This window comes from Ochotona princeps, chromosome 25, assembly GCF_030435755.1.
Source record: "Ochotona princeps isolate mOchPri1 chromosome 25, mOchPri1.hap1, whole genome shotgun sequence".
Classification (NCBI taxonomy): Eukaryota; Metazoa; Chordata; class Mammalia; order Lagomorpha; family Ochotonidae; genus Ochotona; species Ochotona princeps.
In genome coordinates, this window is record NC_080856.1 from 18882794 (window position 1) to 18909480 (window position 26687).

General features: G+C 41.0%; 3 protein-coding genes across 3 annotated transcripts; all 3 read left to right on the plus strand.

Annotated features, from left to right (window-relative positions):
- Positions 1–4781: 4781 nt before the first annotated feature.
- LOC101524354 (trypsin-like) lies at positions 4782–7488 on the plus strand. Its single transcript, XM_058681270.1, has 5 exons — positions 4782–4791; positions 4950–5118; positions 5665–5918; positions 6438–6574; positions 7093–7488. The coding sequence occupies exons 1-5, from the start codon at positions 4782–4784 to the stop codon at positions 7240–7242; spliced, it is 720 nt and encodes a 239-aa protein (XP_058537253.1). The 3' UTR covers positions 7243–7488.
- Positions 7489–11632: 4144 nt separating this feature from the next.
- On the plus strand, positions 11633–17553 carry LOC101531685 (probable inactive serine protease 58). The gene is made up of 5 exons (XM_058681474.1): positions 11633–11932; positions 12647–12797; positions 13938–14188; positions 16753–16898; positions 17299–17553. The coding sequence occupies exons 1-5, from the start codon at positions 11893–11895 to the stop codon at positions 17446–17448; spliced, it is 738 nt and encodes a 245-aa protein (XP_058537457.1). The 5' UTR covers positions 11633–11892; the 3' UTR covers positions 17449–17553.
- A 2955-nt stretch (positions 17554–20508) lies between these two features.
- PRSS58 (serine protease 58) lies at positions 20509–26427 on the plus strand. Its single transcript, XM_004594347.3, has 6 exons — positions 20509–20654; positions 20790–20986; positions 22565–22703; positions 22919–23175; positions 25977–26116; positions 26199–26427. Exons 2-6 carry the CDS (start codon positions 20947–20949, stop codon positions 26346–26348), a joined length of 726 nt encoding a protein of 241 aa, XP_004594404.2. The 5' UTR covers positions 20509–20654; positions 20790–20946; the 3' UTR covers positions 26349–26427.
- Positions 26428–26687: the final 260 nt, after the last annotated feature.

Consider the following 26687-nt stretch of genomic DNA (forward strand, 5'->3'; position numbering starts at 1 on the left):
GGTCTCCCATGCAGTGGCAGGGTCCCAAGGTCTTGGGCCGTCCTCGACTGCCCTCCCAGGCCACAAGCAGGGAGCTGGATGGGAAGTGGGGGCGACGGGATTTGAACTGGCACCCTTATTTGATCCTGGCATTTGCAAGGTAAGGACTTTAACCGCTAAGGCAACCTTGCTGGGCCCTCTTTCAGATTTAATGTTAAAGAATCGGCATCTGTACTGGCACATTGGTATAGTTAATACCAAGTTTGCATGAACCAGGACCAGAATGCCAGTAAACCATTACTGGCTTTTCTCCCAGCAATGTAACCTCTGCCTAGGTACAGAGTGCCTTAAGACAGCTGCCTATAGGTGTAGGTATAAACAGTTTTACAGAGAGAATTATAAGCAGCTTAAATAAAGCTGCCTGTAAACGAATACCTTCCCTGAACAGCATTCTCAAGAAAACTCAGATCTGATTTCAGGTTTGACTTTCCTACAAACTTTGTTTCCTTTTGTACTTCTGTTGTTTTGATTACATTCTTCTTTTTTATATTTTTAAACCGTTTCTTAATTTTTTTTTCCAGGAAAAGAGTTTAGTTTAAAAGTCTTCCTACAGACTGAAAGAGTTGAAAACTTACATGGTCTCACTGATATGGAATATTTTCATGGGAAAAGTGACTGAAGAAAGGGAACAAACAAATTCCATGGAGGAAGAGAGTATGAAATCCTCGCCCAGAAGCTCAGGCCTTTTTATCTGCAATGTATTTATCTGCAATGCGAATTTATTTGTTGGCTTCCTGTGATCCTCAATATCAGCACAAGTTTAAACAGCTCTACAAGGCCGCTATACCGTGTGCCTGGGAAAGGCAGGTGACAAATACAGATTCATTAAATACTGATCACCATGTGTTTGACATTAGGAAAAGAAGAGTAAGTTCCAACACACTCCAATGACCATAGCTCATGGTGGGTATTACTGGAGGACACTGACAGGAAACACCATTAACATGTTCAGGGTTAATTGCAAATGGGAATTCATCGATGACATTGAGAACAGAAGTTCTTAACATAAGAAGTGCAGCCAGAATACTTTATATTTAGTTCAGAAATTTTCTACCCAATTTTCCATGGCAGAGCAATGCAGAGCATCGGACAAGTACAGGGTATCTTACAAGTCCAACTTCTTACACAATACTGAAAGGATATCTTTTTGAGGTTAGTTCACCCATTTAACATAAATGACAAACATACAAAGTCACAGATACGCTTCATAGTGCTCTTAGATGTACCTGGCCTCTTCAAGAGGATGTCATCTTCTAACCACTTTCACTTAATAAACTGAAGTTTTCTGCTCCAAACCCCTTCCAAACACAAGAATCCCACGGTCACCACTATCAGTGATCCTGTATTTTTCCAACTCTCATTTTAAAAAAAATATTTATTTTTTTTGAAAGTCTGAATTACTGAGGGGGGAGGGAACAGAGAGAGAAAGAAGGGGATGAGAAACACAGAGAGAGGAAGAGGGAGAGAGATCTTCTGTCTGTTGATTCAGCCCCAAATGGTCACTGTGGACAGATGGGCTGGTCTGAGGTGGAGGATCAGGAGCTTCGTTCGAGTATCCCACGCCCACCTTCATTGTAGCAGCGCTCTCCCTAGTACCATGGTGTATGATATGTCAGTAGTGGTCTTAAACATGAGTTTTGATAGTATGAAGATGGCTATTTTGATTTTAAAAGCATGTTTATTTGAGACGCATAAAGCAGATATATGTCAACATAGAAAATCTAAATAGTATTTCTTTAGAAAAGTATATGAGAAACATGTCTACTTAAAAATGAAAACATGAGGCCCGATGCGGTAGCTTTGCACACCTGGGATCCCATATGGCACCGACTCATGTCCTGGCAGCCCTGCTTCCCATCCAACTACCTGCCTGTGGCTTAGGAAAGCAGTCAAGGATGGTCAAAAACCTTGGGACCTTGCATCTGTGTGGGAGACCTGGAGGAAGCTCTGAATCCATGGCTTTAGATCGTCACAGTCCTGGCAATTGTGGCCGCTTGGGGAGTGAATCAACGGGCAGAAGATCTTCCCCTTGTGTATCTGACTTTCCAATAAGAATAATGAAAACATAATGACATGAAAAAACAGTGATAAATATATTTTCTGTGCACAAAAATTTAGCATTGGATAGGTGTTATGCCAGCATGAGGAAAGCCCACATCTCATATTGGAGTGCTGGGGATCAAGTCCCACCTTTGCTTCTGATCCAGCTTTCTGCTAATATGGTTAAGACCTAGCAGATAATGGCCCAAGCACTGAGTTAACTGTCACGTATTATTAAAGATTAATTTGTCAGTTAGGGACAATAAGAAATGAATAACTTACAAAACAAATTGATATTACATACACAGTAATAAAGTCATTTAAAATTTACTAGCTGGTTATTTTTAAAATTTTTCACTTAAACTTTTTCAACCCATTGCTAATCCAGAATGAAATTATGGAACTCAAAATAAATCAAAGATACTGAAAATTTCTGAGTCATTGATATGTAATGAACTCTAAATAAGTTATAATTCTTTTGCCAACCTCTTTTTATCTACTATAATTAAAATTCAGAGTATTTTCCTTTTCTGGGGCAACAAAACATTCTAAGAGCAAAGAATTACCATGGATACGCTACGCCAGAATTTTATGACAGTGTATGCAATTGGAAAGAGCAAATATCAAACATCAAGAGTACAGGATTCAAGAAAGTCATTAGAATAGATGTTCATAGTTGAAATAGCCAAGTACTTAGGACTTTTTTCCCTGGGAATCAGGACATCTGTCTTGGGTTCTGGGAACTTAATTGGACTTAACTTCCTAATAATGGACGACAGGTGGTTTGTTACTTCCGTTCCCAAAACCCCATGGAACAGCAGACACGTGATGTTTGCATATGATACTAGACTATCTTCCATCTATTACAAAGTTGAATTCTAAATTTAGAATTACGTATTTCCAGGGAAATCATTCCTTAACACCTTGAAGGCATTGGTGGCAATGATAACCTGGAGGTATAAATATCTGAAGGTGAAAAGCCAGACACTATTCCCCAGCCCAGTTCCAATCAGCAACCATGAAGACCCTCATCTTCCTCGCTTTCCTGGGAGCTGCTGGTGAGTCTCTTCTAATTCATTTTTGAATGATATGTAGTGAGTCTCTAATAAGTGATTCAGTTGAGGATCATATACGTAAGTCTGTGTATTGAGAGATAACAAGAGATGCTGAATTGTCTTCAAGTAGTTTAAAGTAATGAACAACAATGCATAGCATATGTTTAAAGTACTTAAAAATCTCAATTGTTGGTGTGAGTTCATGGTGAGCAGATATGTTCAGAATAAGATACAAAGAAGCAGAACTTGCTATAAACTTACAGATGAAGTCTGTGAACCAAGAGAAAAAAGGAATGGATAGTTCATATTAAGGCTGTGTTTGTCTCAACTTTCTAACAAATGACAATTAATCATTGGAGCTAATAGTGTCTTCCTTGAGATGTCTGTCATGAGCATCAAAGACAGAATCTCTCCTGCATTAAAACGATGATTATTTAGAATCAAGTGACCTTAACAAGCAAAGATACTTAATATGTTATAAACGAAAGGTCTGGGCTGTACCTTCAAACATCTATTTATTTATATTTATTTGAAGGAGTGTGGGAAAAGAAGGGAGAAGGAGAGAGTGGGAGAAGGAAAGGAGGGAGATGAGGGGAGAGAAAGAGGGAGGGAGGGAGGGAGAGAGAGAGAGAGTGAGAGAGATGTTATCCATAAGTTCATTCTCCAAATGAATGGGGCTAGACTCAGTGAAACCAAGAGCATCGAGTTCTGTGTAGGTCTCCTGCAGAGGTGGAAGGAACACAGTTAATGACTTCAGCCATTACATGCTGCTTCCTAGGGTCTGCATTAGAAGGTACTAGAATCAGGTAGAGCAGGGCACAAGCCCCAGAACTCTAATATGGGATATAAGATCTTCAAGCAACATTATAACTACTGTACCAAACACCTGCCACTAGGATATATTGCATGACATCTTGGCCGATGCAGTGTTTCTGATATAAAATAACATGTCATTCAATGAAAACAGATGAGAGAAAGCATACCAATTTTTATTTGATATCATTTATTTTATCTCTATTTCATGTTTAAATAATAAATTTTCTCAATTTATCCAAATATAAATTCAATATAACCATTTTGTACTTAGAATATTTTTTCTCAAATGATTTTTAAAATACTTGAATAATAGGTTGTATAGAAAACTTTTCAGCTTCATACAATATTGATTTTAAAAATAGAGCCCTACATTGATAACCTAACTGTGTTGATAAATGTGAGAAAGACAGGTGAGACAAATGGAAACCTTGAGGAGGGAAATTGCGAAGTTCTATGTGAAATAAAGCAGTGAAAATTTCAGACAGGAGTCAGGAGAAAAATTGGGAGGGTAAAAAGTCAATTCTTATTTCCATTCAGGCCAGAATATTCTCAGGTGGCATCTAAACTCTTCCTTTCTTTTTTACTGGATACACCCAGGTCATTAAATGCCACACCACTTGCCATACTTATGTCCGTGATACTGCAAAGCTTTATACCATATTGAATGGCTGCTCTGTATCAAAAACATTCTTTATATCTTCAGTTTGTAGTATGCAGAATACTTGCAGTGTAACAATCTCAGATTTTTTTGAGTGAATTGTAATGTGCACAAATATTGGAATTGTCAGTTTTAGGGCAAAAATAAACAATTAGATAAGTGCAATAGTCTAAATGTCTACAAGTAACGGAACAATAGATTTTACAAGAATTACTTTAAACTGTTATTTCCTGATTGTTCAAGAAAGTGAAAAAAATTTATTTTAAGACTGTACTGAGAAACAGAGTGTAATCACAAAATGGATTCATTTAACAAATAATTCTCTGAAATTCCTCCATCAGTTGCTTTCCCCACCAGCAGTGATGATGATGATGACAAGATCGTTGGGGGCTACACCTGCACAGCACACTCTGTGCCCTACCAGGTGTCCCTGAACTCTGGCTACCACTTCTGTGGGGGCTCCCTCATCACCAGCCAGTGGGTGGTGTCTGCAGCTCATTGCTACAAGTCGTAAGTGATCAAGGCTCACACTCCTCTATTCTGAGATCAGCTGATTCTATATACCAAAGCACTCTGCAGTGACCACTCTGGACATGCTCTTTGGGGACAAAGCACTCAGGTCAAAATGGAAAATGGCTCTAGAGACACAAAAATGCACCCAGTTGCCAAATATTAAAAAATAGCATGACTCGTTGCACTCCTTCCCACTCTGTCATATGACTAATGCCAACTCTTCTACCTGAGTCAGAGATCCCTAACACAGGAGAAATTATGGGTCCTGATGAATTTACCAACTCCGCATTCATTCACAATGGGTTGTGCGACTCCATAGTTCCCAAACCTATTCCTCACTATCCTAGTAAAATGGAGAGTTTTGAGTCTGCACAAGCACTGGCATTTCCGTAAGTTGTTCTCTTCATGCAGCTTAGTGGCAATACACTCAGTATGGACTGTGAATCAATACCAGAAGAGAGTGGAATGTTCATTTTGGTAGGGTTAGGGGAAGGAAAACAGCTCAACTTGCATGCTTAATAAAACTTGAACCTTTTTATCCAGTTCCATCCAAGTGCGTCTGGGAGAACACAACATTGCTGCCACTGAGGGCACCGAGCAATATATTAGCTCTTCCAAAGTCATTAAGCATTCTTCGTTCAGTTCATCCACACTGAACAATGACATCATGCTGATTAAACTGAGCAAGGCTGCCACCCTCAACTCCAACGTGGCCACAGTCAGTCTGCCAACATCCTGTGCATCTGCGGGAACTCAGTGCCTTGTCTCTGGCTGGGGCAACACCCTGAGCAGTGGCAGTAAGTGTCGCCTGGAATAGAAATGCTGAGTCTTTGTGAAAGGCATGCGGATGGTCAGTTAGCTCCAACTGTCACTCATGATGAGATGCCCAGTGGCGAATTTTGAGATCTTGAGAGTCTTAAAATGCATATAGATGGAAATAGGGAGGACATCTTCCATGTTAATATACCTAAGGCACATGCTAACAGTGACCATGATCAGGATTTTAGGGAGTATAACATAAACGGGGTGGGTGATAGGCAAAAATCCAAAGAGGTCAATAAGACAGAGGCTATGGGATGTGGGAGTAAAAGAGGTACATCCCTGCGTGAGAAATGAAGTCTCGAAGCTCCAGAACATGGTGAATCCGTGTTGTCAAAGAAAGAGCATGCTTATTGGAAACAGTTGAATTCATGAACTAGAAATTATTGGAACACTGAGAGAACGAGCAGAATACAAGACAGTGATGTGTGATTGGGAGAGAAATTTCAAGGATCCCTGTGCTAATTGTCTTCCACTTTCACTCTTGCCTTCCACAGCCAGCATGCCATCTCTCCTGCAGTGTCTAAATGCACCCATCCTCTCTGATTCCTCTTGCAAGAGCTCCTACCCCAACCAGATCACCAGCAACATGTTCTGCTTGGGCTTCCTGGAGGGCGGAAAGGACTCCTGCCAGGTGAGCGTCTTTGTGCTCCTCCAGCACTCAGGCTTGCTCTTCTCGAGCCGAGTTCCCCTTTTCTGAAACACACAGGATTGTATGAGCATCCCTGGAATGATGGTGAGAGACGAGGTCCAGCTTTGGATAAATCATAGGTTTTCTTTCTGCGATATTAATTGCTTGAGTCGATTGTAAAGTGAGACACAAGTAATGCCAAGAAACAGTATATGCAGATATTCTCTGAGCCTTTGATGAAGGATATCATTGAAGGGAATCCTCATAAGACGATCAGAGATGACTAGGTAGCACTGAAACGATCTTGGATTCCACCACCTTGACCTTCCAAGTTACTAAGTAGAGAAGAGAGTCTACAAAGAGAAGTGTGCTACTGACATAGTAGACAGAGATTTTATTTCCAGAGGGAAAGATAGTGGTCCATGACCATCAGTAGCCAAGAAGATGGAAAGAACACCTACCACTCCATTCCCCCTCTCTACCCATGAACAAGAGCACTGATTGTCTCTCCCCCTGCTCAGGGTGACTCTGGTGGCCCCGTGGTCTGCAATGGAAAACTCCAGGGTATCGTCTCCTGGGGCTATGGCTGTGCCCAGAAGAACAAGCCTGGAGTCTACACCAAGGTCTGCAACTACGTGAGCTGGATTCAGCAGACCATTGCTGCCAACTAAAACCCCTTTGACTCTCCACAGTCCACCCTGTTAATTAACTTTTGTTTAGTCCCTGAAAACAGTAACTAAATAAAAACCTTTTTCAGCACCACGTTTGTGAAGAATGGTCCTTTGTTAGAACTATTGAACTTCCTCTTGAACCTTGCTTCTGAGTAAAAAGGTGGATGGAGGGAAGGACTTGTGTGTGACACAGTGAGGGAAACCACCTGCTGTGACAGTGCCATCCTATATCTGGTACTGGTTGGAGTCATGGCTACTCCCCTTCCAATGTAACTCCTTATTAAATGGCATGAAAAGACAGTGGATTCCTAAAAAAGACTCCAAATGCAGTAGAAATCGAGACCAAAATAAACAATTGGGACCTCATCAAACTAAGAAGCTTCTGTACAGCTAGAGAAACAATCAACAAAGTAAAAAAGCAACCCACAGAATGGGAGAAGATCTTTGCGCACGACATAGGTGACAGAGGGCTAATTTCCAGAATATACAAAGAACTACAAAACAACCAAAATGTCAAAACAAACAAGCCACTCAAGAAATGGGCACAGGAAATGGGCAGACATTTCACAAAGGAACAAACCCAAATGGCAAACAAGCATATGAAAAAATGCTCAAGCTCCCTGGCAATAAGGGAAATCCAAATGAAGACAACCTTGAGGTACCACCTAACTCCAGTAAGGATGGCACACATACGTAATACCACCAACACTTGTTGGCGAGGATGTGGGGAAAAGGGAACCCTTCTCCACTGCTGGTGGGACTGCAGATTGGTACAGCCTCTATGGGAATCAGTTTGGCGAATACTCAAGCAACTGAAAATCAACATGCCATATGATCCAGCAATAGCACTCCTAGGGATATATCCAAAACATCTCCTACTCAAGAAACCAACATGCACGTCAATGTTCATAGCAGCACAATCTACAATCGCAAAAACCTGGAAGCAGCCAAAGTGCCCATCAATAGAAGACTGGATAAGGAAGCTATGGTTCATCTACTCTATGGAATACTACTCAGCTATTAAAAAAAACGAAATGCAGTTCTTTGTGGACAAATGGGCCCGACTGGAATCCATCATGCTAAGAGAAATGAACCAATCCCAAAAGGTTAAATACCACATGTTTGCCTTAATCTGAGATGAAAAGATGACAACCTGATAGTACCTGTATATTGTAATATTATTGCAATCTCTAACAACCTGTATCCAATACAATAAGATAATGTGATATAATCTATAAACCAACAATTAATGTCAGAATACTTAAGATCTACATCGAAAAACTGTAAAACCTACTATACCCTCAATACGTTATGTTAATCCGTAATGGGGGGGAGTGCAGGGAAGCCTTTCAGGACCATAAAAAGAGTGAGGAAAAAGTATAATATAGCCTATCATGATCAAATCTGGTAATTCATAGACAACAGACTCAAAGCAGCACTAAACAATAGTAAAACTACTATACCAATGCATGAGGGGGGAATCGGGTGCGATCCTGACAACCTCTTAACAGGAGGTCATGTGCGTGGAGCAGGGGGGCACTCCAGGGTAGAGCAGATGGCAAGGAGAAAGCCTGGATCCCAACCATGAAGACTCCCAGACCTTCACCACAAACTACTAATACGAGCAACAAGGACTATATCCCAACTGCCAAGGAGGCCACAGGGAATTGGATGCCCTCGGAGGCCGAGTACTCTGAGGTCACCCACCCCTAACCGGAGCTCCCGCAGGGGATGGAAGAAGTCCAAACACTACCGCGCAGAAACCAATGTCATCGGAATGACAACCAGAAGCCCTGAGCGGTCCGCAGAAACAGAAGAACAATAAACGTCCCTCGGGACCAGGGAGGAGAGCTTTCTCTGGACCGAGCCTGGCTCCACCTCTGGACCCCCACCCTCCCTTGCAATGACCATCAGGATCGCTCCGAAAACCCCTCACAGCAAACAAACAATCATACAAACTAAAAAAAAAACCTAAAATAAATAGACAAACAACAAAAAGTAGAGCTTGAAATCCGACAGGAAAGAGCTGGCATGGATTGGCTAATGCCTCGCTGGGTAGGACACAAAGATTAGTCACTCCTTACCATGGTGTTGGGGACTTTCCTGCACACCCCCCCCCAAAAAAAAAAAAAAATGTTCTGCACCTTAACTGCTGACAAATGTCTTGTTAGAGTTACAAGCCAGTCTAGATTATCCTAAAATCTGCCAAGATCAGTAAAATTAGACTTCAACACAACAAATGGCTAAATACTAAAATGAAACAGACACGAGACAGCTGAATGGTACCTTATAGCCATTTTAAGGTATATAGCAGCTGGTCCTGTATATGAACTAAAATTGAAATGTCAATGAGCTAATCATAGGTTGTGGTTAAGAACTTGCTTCTTTTTTGTTTTGTATTGTTTTGTTTTGTTTTTTTTAACATACTGGTTACGCAAAACCTTGTCAATTCCATAATGTTACAAATTGCTGTTAATGTTATATTGAGACTCTTAATTGACTGGGATGATATTCTACCAGCTCTGACTTTGGACCAGAAATGGTCTCCCCAACAAACTGTTCAACCCATCTGGACAATGAGTAGCTGGACTCTATGCTGGGTATATGTTTGCAAGGAAAGAATCTTGATGGAATTTGAACTGTAATACTGCATCAAGGTGGAGGAATCCACCAGGGGGGAGGGGTGTAGGGAGGGGTGGGGGGATTCCCAGAGCATATGAAACTGTCACATAATGCATAATAATTAATAAAAAAAAAAAAAAAAGAAAAAAAAAAAAAAAAAAAAAAAAAGACAGTGGAGAAGAGTCAAGTGCATGGGCCCCAGCTACCTTTCTGAGAGACTTGGAAGGAATCCCAGGATCCTGTCTGCAGATTGAATCCATACCACACCTTACAACAACCTGCACAGCAGTATGATGGAAAGATCCATACTTCTCTTTTTCTCTGTCACAATCTAGGTTTCAAATAAATAAATCTTGAGAAAGGGTACAAAAATATGAATTATTGAAATAGTTTTTAAGATTAATTAGAGGCTCAGTGTGGCAGCCCAGTGGCTAAAGTCTTTGTCTTGCACGTATTGGGATCACCTATTGGTGCCCGTTCATGTCATGCTTGCTCCACTTCCCATCCAGCTCATTGCTTGTAGCAGAGAAAGCAGTGGAGGATGGCCCAAAGCTTTGAGATTCTACAGCCATGTGGGAAACCTGGAAGAAGTTCCTGGTTCCTGGTTTCAGATCAGCCCATCTCCAGCCATTGCAGCCTCTTGGTGATTGAACCAGTGAAGCTTTTCCCTGTGCCTTTCCAATAAAATAAATGCATCCTTAAAAGGATTATTTAGTATTTTCATCTGATTGATATAAATTGGCCAACACAAACTATATTCCAGAATCTAAAATTGTCAGATTATTTAGGTGTATCAAGTTTATAGTCATTCTTAACATTATAGCTAGAATAATTATTTTAGATTTTTATCAACATGTTAGATTGTTTTTTGTACAATTCAGCTACAGCACACATCTAAGGATAAATCCATAGAGAGAAAGATATCATCTAACTGTTAGTTCACTAGCTGGTATGTCATACTACCTAGGACCAGACCAGGCTGAATCCAGGAATCCATCTTCAACCTCCTAAATGTGTGGCAAGAGCTCAGATTCTTGGGCCATACTACTACCTTCCAAGGTGCACTGGCAGTGATGTGAATAGTAGGTAGAGCAGCCAAGATACAAACCAGGGTTCCAATATGGGATGCTGTCATTGCCAGGTGTGGATTAACCCACTGTGCCACAACACTAGCCCCATTTCTCAACAAATAGTGAAACTTCGTCTAAATATTGGCTAAATAAAATAGAATTAGTTCCAGTGTCCAAATATGTTACAGACTTTCAGTGACATCATTTTTCTCAATTTCAAAATACTGCCATTAAATCTTTGTGCTACTTTCTTGTTTTATTGCCCCCCCCCCAACTAGTGGTGAAGAACTTGGGCCTGAAGTCAAGCTTTTAGAGTACAACTACTTTTAATTGACTAGGTAACTTATCCCAATAAAGACAGTTAGGCTCTTTAAGTCTCAGGACTCTTGGCTATGAAATGGGAGAACTGTTAGTAATACTGCATAGAAAAGGTACGGGGTTGAAATATTACTTAAAATAACTTACACATAATGCATTTAAGAATATATTTATCTAGAATGAGGAAAAAAATGTGGAAAATCTGTTAAAGGTATTTTATACCTTGAGCCTCTGCAAGTCTCTGGGGAGTGAAGGAGGAGTCTAGAAGAGAGGAGGCTCAGGGAACAAGGCTTATCATCACAAAGAGGGTGGGGATGACAAAGAAAGGCCATGTCACAGAAAGGGACAGGGTGGTGGGGGTGGCAGCCAATGTGATGCTCTTGCAGACACTGCCAGGTTCAGAGAGGAGGCCAGAGGACCTTGGCTTGGTCTGTGTGCTTCTATCACCCACAATAGAGAGGGCTCCAACCAGTGCTTTCCATATGAGGTCTAGTAACCACTAGTTTGAAGACACTGATGAATTCTTGGTTTCTTTCTTTACTCTGTAATTAGTGTTTCTTGCTCATTTGTTCTTGCCACAAGCTCTTCACAACTTGATCTCCTTTCCTCTCCTCTCCTGCTGGCGATACTGCAGCCTGCCATGAAGAGCCCTTGCATTTGTATTCTCTTGTGTGCAGCTGGTGAGTATTGGGTGGCTTGGGTAGACCTGGAAACTTGGGTGTTGTGTGAAGGGTTGAGAAGCAAAGTAGCCAACCAAGCAAAGAGATCAGGGCATATAGAGCATTGTTAAAATCCATGAACAGTCTTGGGGAAGAATCAGAAGCATCTTAGTGAACAGCTAATACACTCAATGTGCTCCTAAAGCCCTCTGAGGATGGAGAGCCTGTCGGGTCCTAATGACTACCAATGCCTTTTCTTCTCCTGGATGCTCCTTAAGCTGCCACTCTGCTGCCCAAGTGTACCACACTTTCCAGGGCAGTGACCATGGGAGGACATTTACCCAGGACAGGAGGACAGTGGGCTGTGTGGGGAGCTCTGGAAAGCCCTGAGCATTCCCATCCTTTCATTCCAAAATGAGGCAGTTTTTAATGTTCTACTCAGATTCTTGGAAAAAAATTTAATATTTTACAGGTTTTTCAAGGAATTCACGGCACAGTCGTGAGTGTTTTCAAGCACTGGGTGTTTGAGTTAGTCTCAGGAACTTCAGTGTTATTTCTTCTCAAAGACACTTCCTCATTTCCTGGGGTGGGATGCATGATTCCCTCTGCTTTTTAAAAGTGTTGAAACAACCTTGATCTTAAATTTGAAACTCTTAGCTGAAAGAAGACATTTGATGCTGAGTTCTTGCCTCTTTAATTATTTGCCTCTTTGTCTATGATGTCTTGAATCTCCAGGAGCTGTTTTGGGAGACAGCTATACAGAGAAGTTTAACTCAACCCTATTAACTATTCCTTACCTGGCGTATCTTCAGACCAAGTCAGGACCCTGTGTAGGGTGTCTCATACACCCAGAGTGGGTTGTGACGGCTGCACACTGCTCCGCACCGTAAGTATCTCTCTGTCTTCTTGGGAGCTGGGAGGCAATTACGTAATTTCTTATAGCTGCACTGTATTATGGGATCTAGCATGTGGGGAAGTGAAGATATGTTGTACTACTACACATCTCTATTCCTGAATAAGAGAACTCCCAGTGAAACAGTTAAATATATCTTCACATTACCATGCTAGATGTTCTGCCTTTGCCTATACCACAATGCCATGAAACATTTCAATAACAGGAAGTTCAACTTCTAACTGTTATTAAAGGAACAGTTTAGGTAGCATATTAATGCTTTAGGTGGTGGGGCAAGGGAATGACTTTTGCACATGCTTGTTCTGGAGGAGGAGGAAGCCTGACTCTTTCTAAGGAATATGAATGCAATGAGAAATGATCACTTGGAGTACTCACAGACTGATTCCTTACTTTTGTGGGGCTCTGATTAAGAACACACGTCAGATGATATTTGGCTTAGGATGATCACAGAAGAGCCCTAAGAATATAGACAATTGGTGGCTAGAGTCTTGCTCAAGGCTTCCTGGAGCCTATGTAGAATAAACACAGAACTGTGCAGTCCGGATTGCAGTGCCATCTCTGTTACCTGCTAACATCGATTATCTAAATCTCAACAATAATAACTAAACTATACTGAATGCTTTCTCAGCACCCCAAAATCAAGTCAAATCCTGAGCACATCTTCACCACAATCGTGTAAACTATTCTTACTAGTTCTAAAAGATTTATTTTTATTGGAAAGGCAGATTTATGGAGAGTAAGAGACACAGAGAGAAAGATCTTCCATCTACTGCTTCATTCTCCAAATGGCTGTAATGGCTGAAGCTTAGCTCTTCTGGTTCCAGGAGCCAGGATCTTCTTCCTGTTCTCCCATTTGAGTGTAAATTCCCAAGCACTTTGGGCTCCTCCACTGCTTTCTCAGGCCATAAGTGGAAAGCTGGATGGGAACTGGAGCAGCTGGAACATGAGCCAGTGCCTATATGGAATCTGGGCATTTGCAAGGGGAGAATTGAGCCATCACCCAAACTACTCTTTATAGTCAAGAAAAAGCCTCTGTAGTTATCAGGTAAGGTGATCTGTGTATTTCCTCTGTCTAAAGTTCTTTTCTATCTGCTTGTGTCTTCCTTCCAAAAGTATTAATATACGACTTGGTGTTGTTCAACCGAGCATTAAAAATAAGAAAGAGCAGTCACGGAATCACTCCTTAATTGTGACCCATCCTGGATTTGATTCAAAATATCTGAAGAATGATGTGATGATGATAAAGCTCTCCAAGCCTGCAAATATCAACACTGATGTGGGAACTATAGCCATAGCCTTGGAATCCATGTTTTACAATGACACCTGCTTTATCCCAACCTGGATTTGGAATGAATACCAAAACAGTAAGTGTTTGACTCCGTATTAGTTATCATCTCAAATCTTCTAAAACTCAACAGAAATTTGATTGTGTAAGTTCTGCATGTCAGAATCACAGAGACAGAATAGATTTTTATGAATTCTCTAATGGAAAGTTCTCAGCGATTATTGGAATTCATTATTTCAAGTAACTTAGGTTGCAATCACTTAGCTTGTTACACGTATCTTGACTTTGATTCCACAAAACTTAAAACTGGAGGCCGTCCTAGATGTAATGGTAACGCTTCAGTTTGCAATACCTTCATCCTATATGGACACTGGTTCATGTACCAGTTGCTCCACTTCCACTGCTAATGGTCTGGGAAAGCAACAGAAAATGACCAAGAGCTTGGATTCCTGCCATCCACATGGGAGACCAAATGAAGCTCCAGGCTTATGTCTTTGGCCTGGCCCTGCAGTGACATGTACAACCATCTGGAGAGGGAACCCAACAGATGGAAACTGTGTGTGTGTGTTTATGTGTGTTTGTGTGTGTACGGTGTGTTTGTGTGTATGTTTGTGTGTTGTGTGTATGTGTGTGGTGTGTGTGGTGTGTATGTGTGTGTGGTGTGTTTGTGTGTGCATGTGTGTGTATGTGTGTGTGGTATGTGTGGTGTGTATGTGTGTGGTGTGTGTATGTGTTTGTATGTGTGTGGTGTGTGTATGTGTTTGTATGTGTGGTGTGTGTGGTGTGTGTGGTGTGTATGTGTGTGTGGTGTGTTTGTGTGTGTGGTGTGTATGTGTGTGGTGTGTGTGGTGTGTTTGTGTGTGGTGTGTATGTGTGTGGTGTGTGTATGTGTTTGTGTGTGTGTGGTGTGTTTGTGTGTGCATGTGTGTGTGGTGTGTGTATGTGTGTGGTGTGTGTGGTGTGTTTGTGTGTGTGGTGTGTATGTGTGTGGTGGTGTGGTGTGTTTGTGTGTGGTGTGTATGTGTGTGTGGTGTGTTTGTGTGTGCATGTGTGTGTGGTGTGTATGTATATGTGGTGTGTGTGGTGTGTTTGTGTGTGGTGTGTATGTGTGTGGTGTGTATGTATGTGGTGTGTGTATGTGTTTGTATGTGCGTATGGTGTGTTTGTGTGTATGTTTGTGTGGTGTGTGTATGTGTGTGGTGTGTGTGGTGTGTATGTGTGTGGTGTGTATGTGTGTGGTGTGTATGTGTGTGTGGTGTGTTTGTGTGTGGTGTGTGTATGTGTTTGTATGTGTGTGGTGTGTGTATGTGTTTGTATGTGTGTGGTGTGTTTGTGTGTGGTGTGTGTATGTGTTTGTATGTGTGTGGTGTGTGTATATGTTTGTATGTGTGTGGTGTGTGTGGTGTGTGGTGTGTATTGTGTGGTGTGTGTATGTGTTTGTATGTGTGTGGTGTGCATGTGTGTGTGGTGTGTGTATGTGTTTGTATGTGTGTGGTGTGGATGTGTGTGTGGTGTGCATGTGTGTGTGGTGTGTGTGGTGTGTTTGTGTGTGGTGTGCATGTGTGCGTGGTGTGTGTGGTGTGTATGTGTGTGGTGTGTATATGTGTGTGGTGTGTGTGGTGTGTTTGTGTGTGGTGTGTATGTGTTTGTATGTGTGTGGTGTGTGTATGTGTTTGTATGTGTGTGGTGTGTATGTGTGTGTGGTGTGTATGCGTGGTGTGTGTGTGTGTATGTGTGTGGTGTGCATGTGTGTGTGGTGTGTGTGGTGTGTATGTGTGTGTTGTGTGTGTGGTGTGTTTGTGTGTGGTGTGTATGTGTGTGTGGTGTGTGTGGTGTGCTTGTGTGTGGTGTGTATGTATTTGTATGTGTGTGGTGTGCATGTGTGTGTAGACGTGTGTGCAAGCATGCATGTGCCACTCTCTTTTTCCAACCATTTCAAAAACACATAAAATATTAAAAATCTTTACAATTGAACAGAATTCCTTTCTCTTGTTTTGAAATCTAACCGTTTCTGGTCTAATCTACTTTAGGATACTTAAGTAGATATATAAATGTACCCATCAGTCTCACTTGAGTGGCCTCTGGTCAAGAGTTTTGTTTCTTTCATTCTTGATATGGTCTATTAGAGAGAGAGATTAACATTACATTATACCTTACCCAAAGTTCTGCATCATGAAATTGCTAGAATAAGAACAATTGCTCTGATTAAGATGAACTAACTGATCCATTAGTGGAAATTTTATATCTATTGCAAACATACATAAATTTATGAAGAAGCCATTGATAACCTATTTCAAACAAACCCACTCATGTACACAGAAATATAGTTTCTCCCTTTATGATTAAATATATGACTGATGTGTTAGATGCCTAAAAGGGGTAGTGGTATTGTTGGAAACAATAGTTTTGTGACAGTCTTCTTCCTCATGACTTCATGTGATCTCAGTTATTTCAAAGGTGTATAAATCATGTATGGTTTGAGAAAACTACAGAATTGGTGATTGATGGAAGCTGGGTTTATGAATCCACTTTTCTGACAGAAGAGTTCTGAACTAACAAAGGAAGGAGCTCTGCTTGGGGTTAGTTTTACTTACCTGTGCTAAGGAAACGGCTTGGAGTTGATTTGTCTTGTCTTTCATACAGACAGTGATGCTGACATCTTGACATGGATAAATGAGCATGCTCTTCCCAACGATGAATGCCTGTCTATACTTCATGAACAGCAATCAGAAGTGTTTTCAAACATCATGTGTATGGGAAAACCTATATCTCCCATATTTAAAATTAAGGTATTGTCCATTCTTCTGTACAAAGAGACAGGCAGGGGCCCATAGTAAGATGAGGAAGTGATGGGAAATCAATTATAGTTATCTACAGGGCTCCATACAACAAAAAGCAGCATACAACTGGGGTCCTGTTCTTCTCTTCCTCCAGTCTCTGATTTGAAATGGAACATCTATCTCTTTTCCCTTTGCCTGCGCTCGTATTGATTTAAGTTGGAGCCAAGGAGTGAGTTTCTGTGAATGTGAGTTGTTGTCCCCTTTCAAGAAAAAGAAAAAAAAAGGTCTAGTTAATGAACTGGTTTTGCCACAATAATGAAGTAATGCATCACTTCTTGGCATTTCGTTTCATGCCCTTTGTTGCATGAGAAAAAAGCTATATTGACCTCTTATTTGCTTGATCTGGCAGGAGGTTCCAGCTGCTCCAGCCATCTGCAATGGGAGGCTTCAGGGAATCTTGTCTTGGACCAATGGCAATATCATCCTAGGAAGCGAAGGATTCTTTACTGAAGTTCATCCTTATGCAAGATGGATTATGGCAACCATAAGTAAACACTAAAGTGTTACTGCTCTCCTATACTCACAATGTCATCTCTTAGTGATTTTCATAATGGATCCTTCATCTGAACAGAATCCAAAGATTCAATAAAAACAATCAAACTTATGCCCTGACTTTCGCTCTTTATCTTATGATATTCAAGAATGATGAGAAGTTTAACACTCCATCTATCCACTATTAAAATTAAAACACCAGCCACTGATTGGCTAGACACGCTTGACATTTTACCAACACAAATTTGAACTGCAAAGTTGTACATAGATGCATATTTGCTTCTGTTTTCATATTGAGATTGTCAACACTCTAGAAAACCTCACAGATAAATTCCGTAATTAAGAAATATTGGGCCCGGCGGCGTGGCCTAGCGGCTAAAGTCCTCGCCTTGAACGCCCCGGGATCCCATATGGGCGCCGGTTCTGGTCCCGGCAGCTACACTTCCCATCAAGCTCCCTGCTTGTAGCCTGGGAAAGCAGTCGAGGACGGCCCAAGGCATTGGGACCCTGCACCCGTGTGGGAGACCTGAAAGAGGTTCCTGGTTCCCGGCATCGGATCGGCGCGTACCGGCCCGTTGCGGCTCACTTGGGGAGTGAAACATCGGATGGAAGATCTTCCTCTCTGTCTCTCCTTCTCTCTGTATATCCGGCTTTCCAATAATAATAAATCTTTAAAAAAAAAAGAAATATTAAAAACATGAAGAAGCCAGGTATATGCTGTTGATTTTGTCTTATGGCCTTTCATTTAAGGGTATGTATAGTAACTATGTAATGGAGACTAACATATCCATATGTGATACGCATCTCTATGTCCAAATCAAAGATGGACTCCCAATAAAACTATTAAATATATTTTGACAATAGGGTGCTAGACTCTATAACTTTGTCCATACCTATAATGTTAGGATACACTTAAGTAGAAGAATGATGGACTTATGACTTTTTATGAAGGACTATAATACTGTAATGATATAGGAGGAGAAATCAGCGGGAGGGTTGGAATTTAAGGAGGGGGAAAGGCAAATCCCAGAGCCTACGGAATTGTGGTATAAAATGGTAAAATAAACAAAATTAATTTAAAAAGAAGCCAGGTATATCATAATGCATAAAATGCATGTAGTTATAGTCTTTCACCACTTAATAGCATAAAATACAAATGAATCTATTATGAAAAATTAAAATTTAGTGAAATACATGTGCACAAACACATGTTGTCCATGGTATCATTCCCAGTAGAAAGAAATGGAAATGAGCACAAATGTGCAATATTAAAGCATGACTACATAAGCTAGCTCTAAAACAGAGTACATTGCTATCATGTTTTCACAGCCATCACCTATTGCATTCTTGGGGTATCCAAATTGTGTGTGGATTTTTAACTGTGCAGAGGGGCTGTGATGCTAACCTCCAAATTGCTCATGGGTGAACTGGAGGATACTTGGTGGCAATTGATGCTATAAAGATAAAACAATCTCTGTGAAATAGTAAAGCCAAATTTTCTAAATGGTAAAATCAGAGATGTTAATATCAAGGAGGCAGATAAATTATGGGACAGTAGAAAAGTAGTGTGTTTGGGGAAACATATGCAAGCAAAACAGAGCAGAAACAATTTGCTACAAAGTGTTCTAAACGGGCTGGCAAGTGCCTGGTGGTGAAGGGGCTGACATCTGCAAAGGGGTTTGGATTCTCCTGTTGTCAGAGGGATTCTCCTGTTGTGATTAAAGCCATCACGATAAAATATCCTCATATTTCTGTTCTGAGGGCCGTTAAGGAAGCAGAGCCCACAAGATTCAGATGTAATGACTGAGAAGAAAAAGCAAGGGTGTTGTCAGGCATAACTTCCAAGTTACTGGCTTGGACAAGTAGACATGGATGATCTGAAAAGAACTGTGGTTTTGTGTGCAAAAAAGAAAGAGCACAGTCGCAAGTCAGATGTCTCGCATGCCATGTTTGCAATCCTTGGAGGACATGGAGGTGATCATTTCTGACAGAAAACTGGAGAGCAATGTGTGGAACTCATACGTACATGGCTGTCCTGCATTTATGGGTGGTTGCTCCAAGCTTTGGGAAGAGCTGCAGCAGGTACTCAGCTCTCACCCCTGTCATCCCCAACAGGCGTGGAGGATGTCTGGTTCTTGGACCATTTGGTTTGACCCTGGCCAAGTCAATTGCAGACAGGACTTAACATCCAATAAATCTAGCAACAGGCTGTTTCTTAGGTTCAAAATTTTGTATGGCGCATGAATGATGTTATAAATATCTAAATTTCCCATTCAAGAAAAAGGGCTTTCCTCCCCTGACACAACATCCATACTCATCATTGATATAAGTCCCACCTCTTGACTTCCTAATGGACATGAACACTGGACCCACATCTCAATGTGACAGAAGCTTCCCAGACCTACATCTCACAGTTCCCTGTTTCCACTTACTAAACATACTAGCTGTGCAAAGCTATGCAAAACAGGATATTTTGTTCAATCTTGAGGGACCTAGGCAACCCAGCCAGAAGGAAGTCATCTTTTGTTTTCTTTCCATATATTTGGGAAGGGATTGTCCATCATGATCTCCTACCAACTGGCCTCTTGAGAAGTGTTGCAATTAGGAAATGTTGCTGATAGTCACTTCCTTAGCAACCACAGCCACAGCTGCTCTTCACTCTCTCTGTCTGCCCCCTACACTTGTATGTTCCCATGGACAGAAATATTCCCATGCATGCCTCCGGATCCCATGTGGGTTCCAGTTCTAAACCCAGTTGCTCCACTTCCCATCCAACTCCCAGCCTGTGACTTGGGAAAGCAATCATGAATGGCCCAAAGCCTTGGGACCCTGTACCCACGAGGGAAACCCAGAAAAAGCTCCTGGCTCCTGGCTTCAAATTGGCTCAGCTCTGGCTATTGTGGCCGCTCAGGGAGTGAACCAGCAGACAGAATATCTTCCTTTCTGTATCTACTTCTCTCTGTATGTCTGTCTTTCCAATAAAAATAAATGGATGAATAGTTACATGGAAGAGCCAAAGAGAAGTTAATACTAGGCAGAGAGCAGAAGTCAGCACCAGAGGGTCAGGTCACATCTGTTGGAGATAAGTATCAGTGTCACATTTGTGAGGGTTAGCATCACAGAGGTAGGAGTGGCCAGCATCCTCCATGTGGCGCAGAGAGGGGAGACACAGGTAAAGGATGCTGTGGAGATTCAGTAAAAACCAACTCTCAGGTTAGTTTTTTGTTGTTGTTTTATTTTTGTTTGGCTCTGAAGAGTACAGTGGAGGGTGTAGGGGTGAGTTCTAGAACTGTTATCTATCTGCTGCATCGAGGACCAATTCCTTGATCTCTGTTCTTTTCCTGACAGCCAACATCACCACCTCGTCTGACTGAAGGGCGTCTTTGTTGGAACAATTTCACCACTGAAAGAATTCTAGGGCTCCATCCTGTTTTAAGTCATTTGGTTCTATTCCTTGCCTTCTCCACATAATTCCTGAGGCTCTAAGCTGAACTGTTTTGACATTATGAAATTCCTCCTACTCTGGGCTCTCTTGAACCTGCCTGGTGAGTGTACACACATTGATTTCTTTAACAAAGAGAAATCCTGGGGAAAGCACAACAAATGGACCACGACAGAAGATGCTGTCAGATGTAGGATTGGGTCTCTGTTCCTCCCCACTGTCACTGTCTCTGCTATGTGGCACTGCCTACCCAACTTACCTCAGCTTGATTTCATGCGTCTTTTGTGGGGATATGTGGACATGGGCACCCCAATACATAAAGAGCAGAGACCAGACTGCAGACCTATCTGGAACAGGACTGGTGGTGGTGTAAGGGGATGAGAAGCAGGAGTGGGGACTGAAACCAACTGTCCAACTTATGGTCACAACTAAATGTGGAAGAGTTGAACAGTTTCTGGCGCACTTGCTGGTTTTCAAATAGAAACCTTAAAATGATATCCCTAAATGCTTCCTTACAACTTTTTATGTTAGCACTCTGCAATTTTAGGAAGTCTGTTCCTTAAACACAACATAAATCCAACCTTGTCCCACAGCTGCTTCCTTCTTCTGCTCACTATAGCCCAAGCCAATGTCTCCTCCATGGAATATCAACTGGTTCTCTAACAGGCTGCTTTTTGTCTGTACCTGTACATGTCACATGTATCCATGAGAAAATGTCATCACTCTTCTACACAAAATCCTGAAGTGATACGACATGCAGAAGACAAACCCAAGTTCTCCCCATTTCAGAAACTTCTTGATCATGTGCCTGATCCCCTTTTGTGTTCTGTCCTCGACTCCCTCCACATCAGTGACACTGGCCTCTGAGATGCTCCTTACATAGGTCTGAAAACTGCTACTACAAATTTGCCTTCTGCATAGAATACCTTATCCCCAATAATTGATCATTCAACTCCTCCATTTTACCTCATTGTTCAATATTGCCCGTAAAGTCCACTCTGACCAATGATTTACCACTGTGCAATACATACATGTTCGACAAACACATGCATGCACAGACTTTCACCTGTGCACACATGTGCACAACCCACACATGGAGACACACATAGAAGTGTTTTTCTTTTCCTGAATCGCAGGTTCTTTATCTGGTAGCTCTAATCACCATCTAACATACTATGTCATTTTCTTCTTGTTATCTCCACTCATTGGGATGTGTGAGAGCAAGGATATCTGTTTTGTTCACTACATAATTCCCTAAAACAGAGCATGATATATACTGCGTATTCTTTATTTGTTGAGTGAATGAATCACTTCCCTTATTTGGTCATTTTTATAATGGCATTTATATTATTCCACTTTCTGTTGTTGCTAGGAGAAAGTCGTGGCTTCTTAAAATATCTTAAAGATTTTTATTTTAAAAATGAGTAGATTTACCATACTATTCACAGCATTATGAAGGGTATTTAAGAAAGCTCGTATTTAAAAGAATATTTGTTGAAAAACATTAAAGGAGAACCATCATTTGCAGAAGTAGCATGAATTAAATCCTTTTACAGATTTAATTTGCAGATAAAATTACTAACAAAGTGTGAGGGAACTTGAACTCTATTAAGATATCAGAAATCACTGGTTCTAGTGATGGAAAATGCTCAGAATGTCATGTCTGCACCTTCCTTTCCAGTTACCATTGCCTTTAATCCAGATTACACAGCTGACTTTACTCCACCCTACTTAGTCTACTTGAAGTCTGAATACCTGCCCTGCACTGGAGTCCTGGTCCACCCACTTTGGGTGCTTACATCAGCACACTGCAACTTACCGTGAGTAATAAACCCCCACACTACTCTGCCCTTCGAGCTCCTAGGTGGGGCACAGACTTGATGTCTGCTTGCGTCATCTCCCAGTCGAAAAAGGTGGAGAATAATTTTGTGGAACATCCAATGGCACAGAAACTGTCTGTGGGGAGTCTAATAAAATGCCCTAGAGATGGAGAGGCTATCGACATATGTTCCTCTGAACATTCATATCGTTCCAGGAAGCTCCAAGTGATGCTGGGGGTTACAATCCCAGCAGACAGACAAGAAAAGGATGTGCAAGTTGTTGGCTACGAGAAGATGATTCATCATCCATACTTCTCAATCTCCTCTATCGAGCATGACCTATTGTTAATCAAACTGAAAAAATTTATTGAACCCAGTAACTACGTGAAAATAGTCAACTTGCCATCCAAAACTGCCCCTGTGGATACCACATGCACCGTCTCCACCTGGGCCTACAACATATGTGATTCATGTAAGTTCAAAACATTCCATGTTGCCTGTTGACTTCAACATGACATCCCTTCAGAATTAGAAATGATTCTATTTGTTTATTTAATAGGCAGAATTACAGAGAATGACTGATGGAAACGTCTTCCATCCATTTGGTGTATTCCCCAAATGGCCGCAATAGCCATGACTGTGTCAGAAAGAAGCCAGGAGTCCAGTACGTCATCAGAATCTCCCATGTAGCTGCAGTGGTCCAAGCACTTGAGCTATCTTCCTTCTTTCCCAAGCACATTAACAATGACCTGAAAATTAAATGGAACAGTCAAGATATAAACCAGTGCTTATATGGGACTGTGGAGTCACCAGTGGAAACTTACTCTGTCATGGTACAATGGCAGCCCCAATCTTCTGTACTCTTCTACAATTCTGCCTAGCAAAGTTTTCTTCTAACATTTTCATTCCTCTTTCTTTTCTCTTTCTCCTGTCACTGAAAGAAACCTTCAAACATGTTTCTCCCTGGCAATGTTCTAACTTCTTTGCTTTTATAGATGATGGAAGTGGTTTTCAGGGAAGGAAGCCCTTTGTATTCTATTACTGTGATATATCAGGTTGTTTCAACTTGAAGTATCAGTTTCCTTAATGCTCAATTGAGGCACAGAACCACATCACATGTTTTCAAATTTTTTCAGATAATAAAACAACTAAAACACTTGTAAAATTGATCATGAGATAAATATAATACATAGTATCGTACCAAATAAAATGAAACCTCCTTATGAAAGACTGTAGTAGAGCTATCTAGTTGGAGGCTTAAAAGATGTTTCTGAAACAAATATTTTTAAACTATATGCATGTGTGAGAGCCAGGACTCAAAACCCAAGCATTTTGCTGTGGAAATTGGACACAGCAAGCAGCATCCCAGCTGCTAACCCACGCCACCAACATTTTTAGTCAACAATCTCGGTATTATTTATTTCTTCAGAAAATAGACAATGGAGTGCTGTTTTGTGTCCTGGCTGCTCTGCTTCTGATCTGGCTTCCTGCTAATACATCATAGGAACGAGCAAACAATGATCTGTGAAACTGGGCTACTGTCATCCATGTGAGAGACCCAGTAGGTATTCTGGGTACCTGACTTCAACCTGACCCTGCCCAGGCCATTTGAGGAAGGAACTAACAGAAAGAAGATTTCTTTTCATCTTCCCTTCTCTCTCTGTCATTCTGTCTTTCAAATAAAAATAAATATTTAAAATTAACAAAAGACTACCATTCTCTTTGCCAGTGAAGTCGTCTATAAATAAGTTGAAACTACTGAACAAGACTATCTGCCTAAGCTCTTGTCTGTCTCTAATTGCAAAACCCATGAACACCAAAACACAAAAAATAATGTATTTCTTATAAAGGCTTATTAATGAAACTTTATTCATGAGTAAGTTTGATTTGGTGCTTGTCATTCAGCGTACAATAGACATCATTGTCTGAAGATACACTTTACATTGGCCTGTTATACCCACCCATCTCTACTTAGTGTAGCAACCAAGAAGCAGTTCTATTCTTTTCCAAACCATTGTTAGTTTCTGTTTAGTTAATGCACCAGAATTTGGGAGAACATTTTCTTGATTACACAAAGAAGTACAAATTCTTTATCTTTTGTGGGTCACTTTGAGTTATTTGCTCTGTTTGTTGAGACGTATGTTTAATTTGTTTGACTCAAAAGGAACTGTGACTATAAAATCCATTGCAGCTTATGTTAATCTGTTTCATGAAACATTTAAATGAGCAAGTTCCTATAGAACTAGTCCCTAAAATACTACTAGACTAGAAAATGAAGCAAATGACTTCAAATATGCTATTTTCAAGAATTAATACCCAAACAAAAACGTTAAAATAAACACACACTTATTAAGAAAAACACAATATCAAAATCTGCCACAGGTACAGGTGCTACTTTGTTCTTGTTTCTTCCCATTTTCTTTCTGATTGGAAAAGCTTCTATAGGAAATTTGCATAGATATTCACATTCCATGATTTCTAGGGGGCAATACCAAAGAAAGAACTTGAATTAGGAATCAGGTACTGCAGTTTTAAAAACTTCCAAAAAAATATTTTATTTGTGTGAGAGAGAGATACACACAGAGAAAGCTGTAAAAACAAGGGAAGGTTTCCCGTCTGCCGATCCACTCTTCAAATGCCTGTAACAAGCAAGCTGGGCCAGCATGAAGCCAGGAGCCAGGAACTGAAATCAGGTTTCCCATGAGCGTGGCAAGGACTATAGTGCTCGAGCCATCATGTGAACAGGAAGGTTGAGTCAAGAGTGGACTCAAACCCAGACACTCTGATACGGGTGCAGATGTCTCAAGGGACAGCTTCACAACCCTGGCAAGTGCCTGCCCCCCTACACTCAATTCCAAATCTTTAGTATTTTGCCAATGACTAATGACACACTGTTTTTAATGAATATTCTTTTTTGTATTTAATATTTGAAAAGCTAGGTTAGATATCTCCAAATGTTTTCAGACTCTAAGACTTCCATGTTAAAAGTATCTCCAGCATATTTCCAAGTAATTTGTTTCCTTTAATCACACTCGTGTAAACATGTGACTTGCAGCAACTGAATGGCTTGCACAAGAGAGCAGACGCTGGCATCAGAAACCGTTAACCTGACCATCTCTCATTCCCTGCTGATCCTGTCGGCTCTTGCTTTTCTCGCTGTGAGATCTCTTTTGCTATGTCGAAGTTACGTTGAAAAAAAATGGAAGGTGAGAATCAGTGCCTACAAGAACTCCTAGCTCTCAAAGACATTTAGTGTCTTTTTTTTCCCTCTAGCAAAGGAACCTGACTCACTACAAAACGTGAACATCTCTGTTATCACCAAAGCAGAGTGTCGCAGTACCTATAAAGCTTACAGGATCACAGAGGGCATGCTGTGCATTGGCATTGTGCCAGGAAGGAGACAGCCTTGCAAGGTAACATACGGTCTTCGATTTCCTTGTTTTATCCTTTGTATCTTCTGACAGAAAGATAACTCACTTTCTAATTTCTTGACAGGAAGTCTCAGCTGCCCCTGCAGTCTGCAATGGGGTACTTCAAGGAATCCTGTCTTATGCAGATGGATGTGTTTTGAGAGCTGATGTTGGCATCTATACCAACATCTTTAACTATGTGACCTGGATTAAAAACACAATCCGGAACAACTGAGCTCCCATAGCAGAAATTCTGGGCCCTGTGACAATCTGCCTTTAAGTTCAATCTAGAATTAAACTGCATTGGTCCGTGAGTACATGTCTCACTTGTGTTGGAGAAAGTGGTGATTACACATGCCCATATGGAACAGTTCTTCTTCCCTTATAAATGGAGGCAAGAAACTCAATGCTCCTTCAACAATTGAGGCTTACGACTTATCACAAACTGATAATTGGGAAACTGGTGGGTGGTGAGATGAGGGAGAAGCCCATTTCAGAGCTATTCTGGGCACCAAATCTTTTATCACTTCTACTAAATTAGAGCTTTGGGCAAGTTAAATATATATATATTGGG

Coding starts and splice junctions, on each gene's coding strand:
- LOC101524354 (XM_058681270.1), top strand. Junction 5,119..5,664: donor GCAGCTCATTGCTACAAGTC/GTAAGTGATCAA, acceptor CTTTTTATCCAG/TTCCATCCAAGTGCGTCTGG. Junction 6,575..7,092: donor GCGGAAAGGACTCCTGCCAG/GTGAGCGTCTTT, acceptor CCCCCTGCTCAG/GGTGACTCTGGTGGCCCCGT.
- LOC101531685 (XM_058681474.1), top strand. CDS start 11,893: ATGAAGAGCCCTTGCATTTGTATTCTCTTGTGTGCAGCTG. Junction 12,798..13,937: donor GCTGCACACTGCTCCGCACC/GTAAGTATCTCT, acceptor TCCTTCCAAAAG/TATTAATATACGACTTGGTG. Junction 16,899..17,298: donor CTCCCATATTTAAAATTAAG/GTATTGTCCATT, acceptor TTGATCTGGCAG/GAGGTTCCAGCTGCTCCAGC.
- PRSS58 (XM_004594347.3), top strand. CDS start 20,947: ATGAAATTCCTCCTACTCTGGGCTCTCTTGAACCTGCCTG. Junction 23,176..25,976: donor CTACAACATATGTGATTCAT/GTAAGTTCAAAA, acceptor TTTTCCCTCTAG/CAAAGGAACCTGACTCACTA. Junction 26,117..26,198: donor GAAGGAGACAGCCTTGCAAG/GTAACATACGGT, acceptor ATTTCTTGACAG/GAAGTCTCAGCTGCCCCTGC.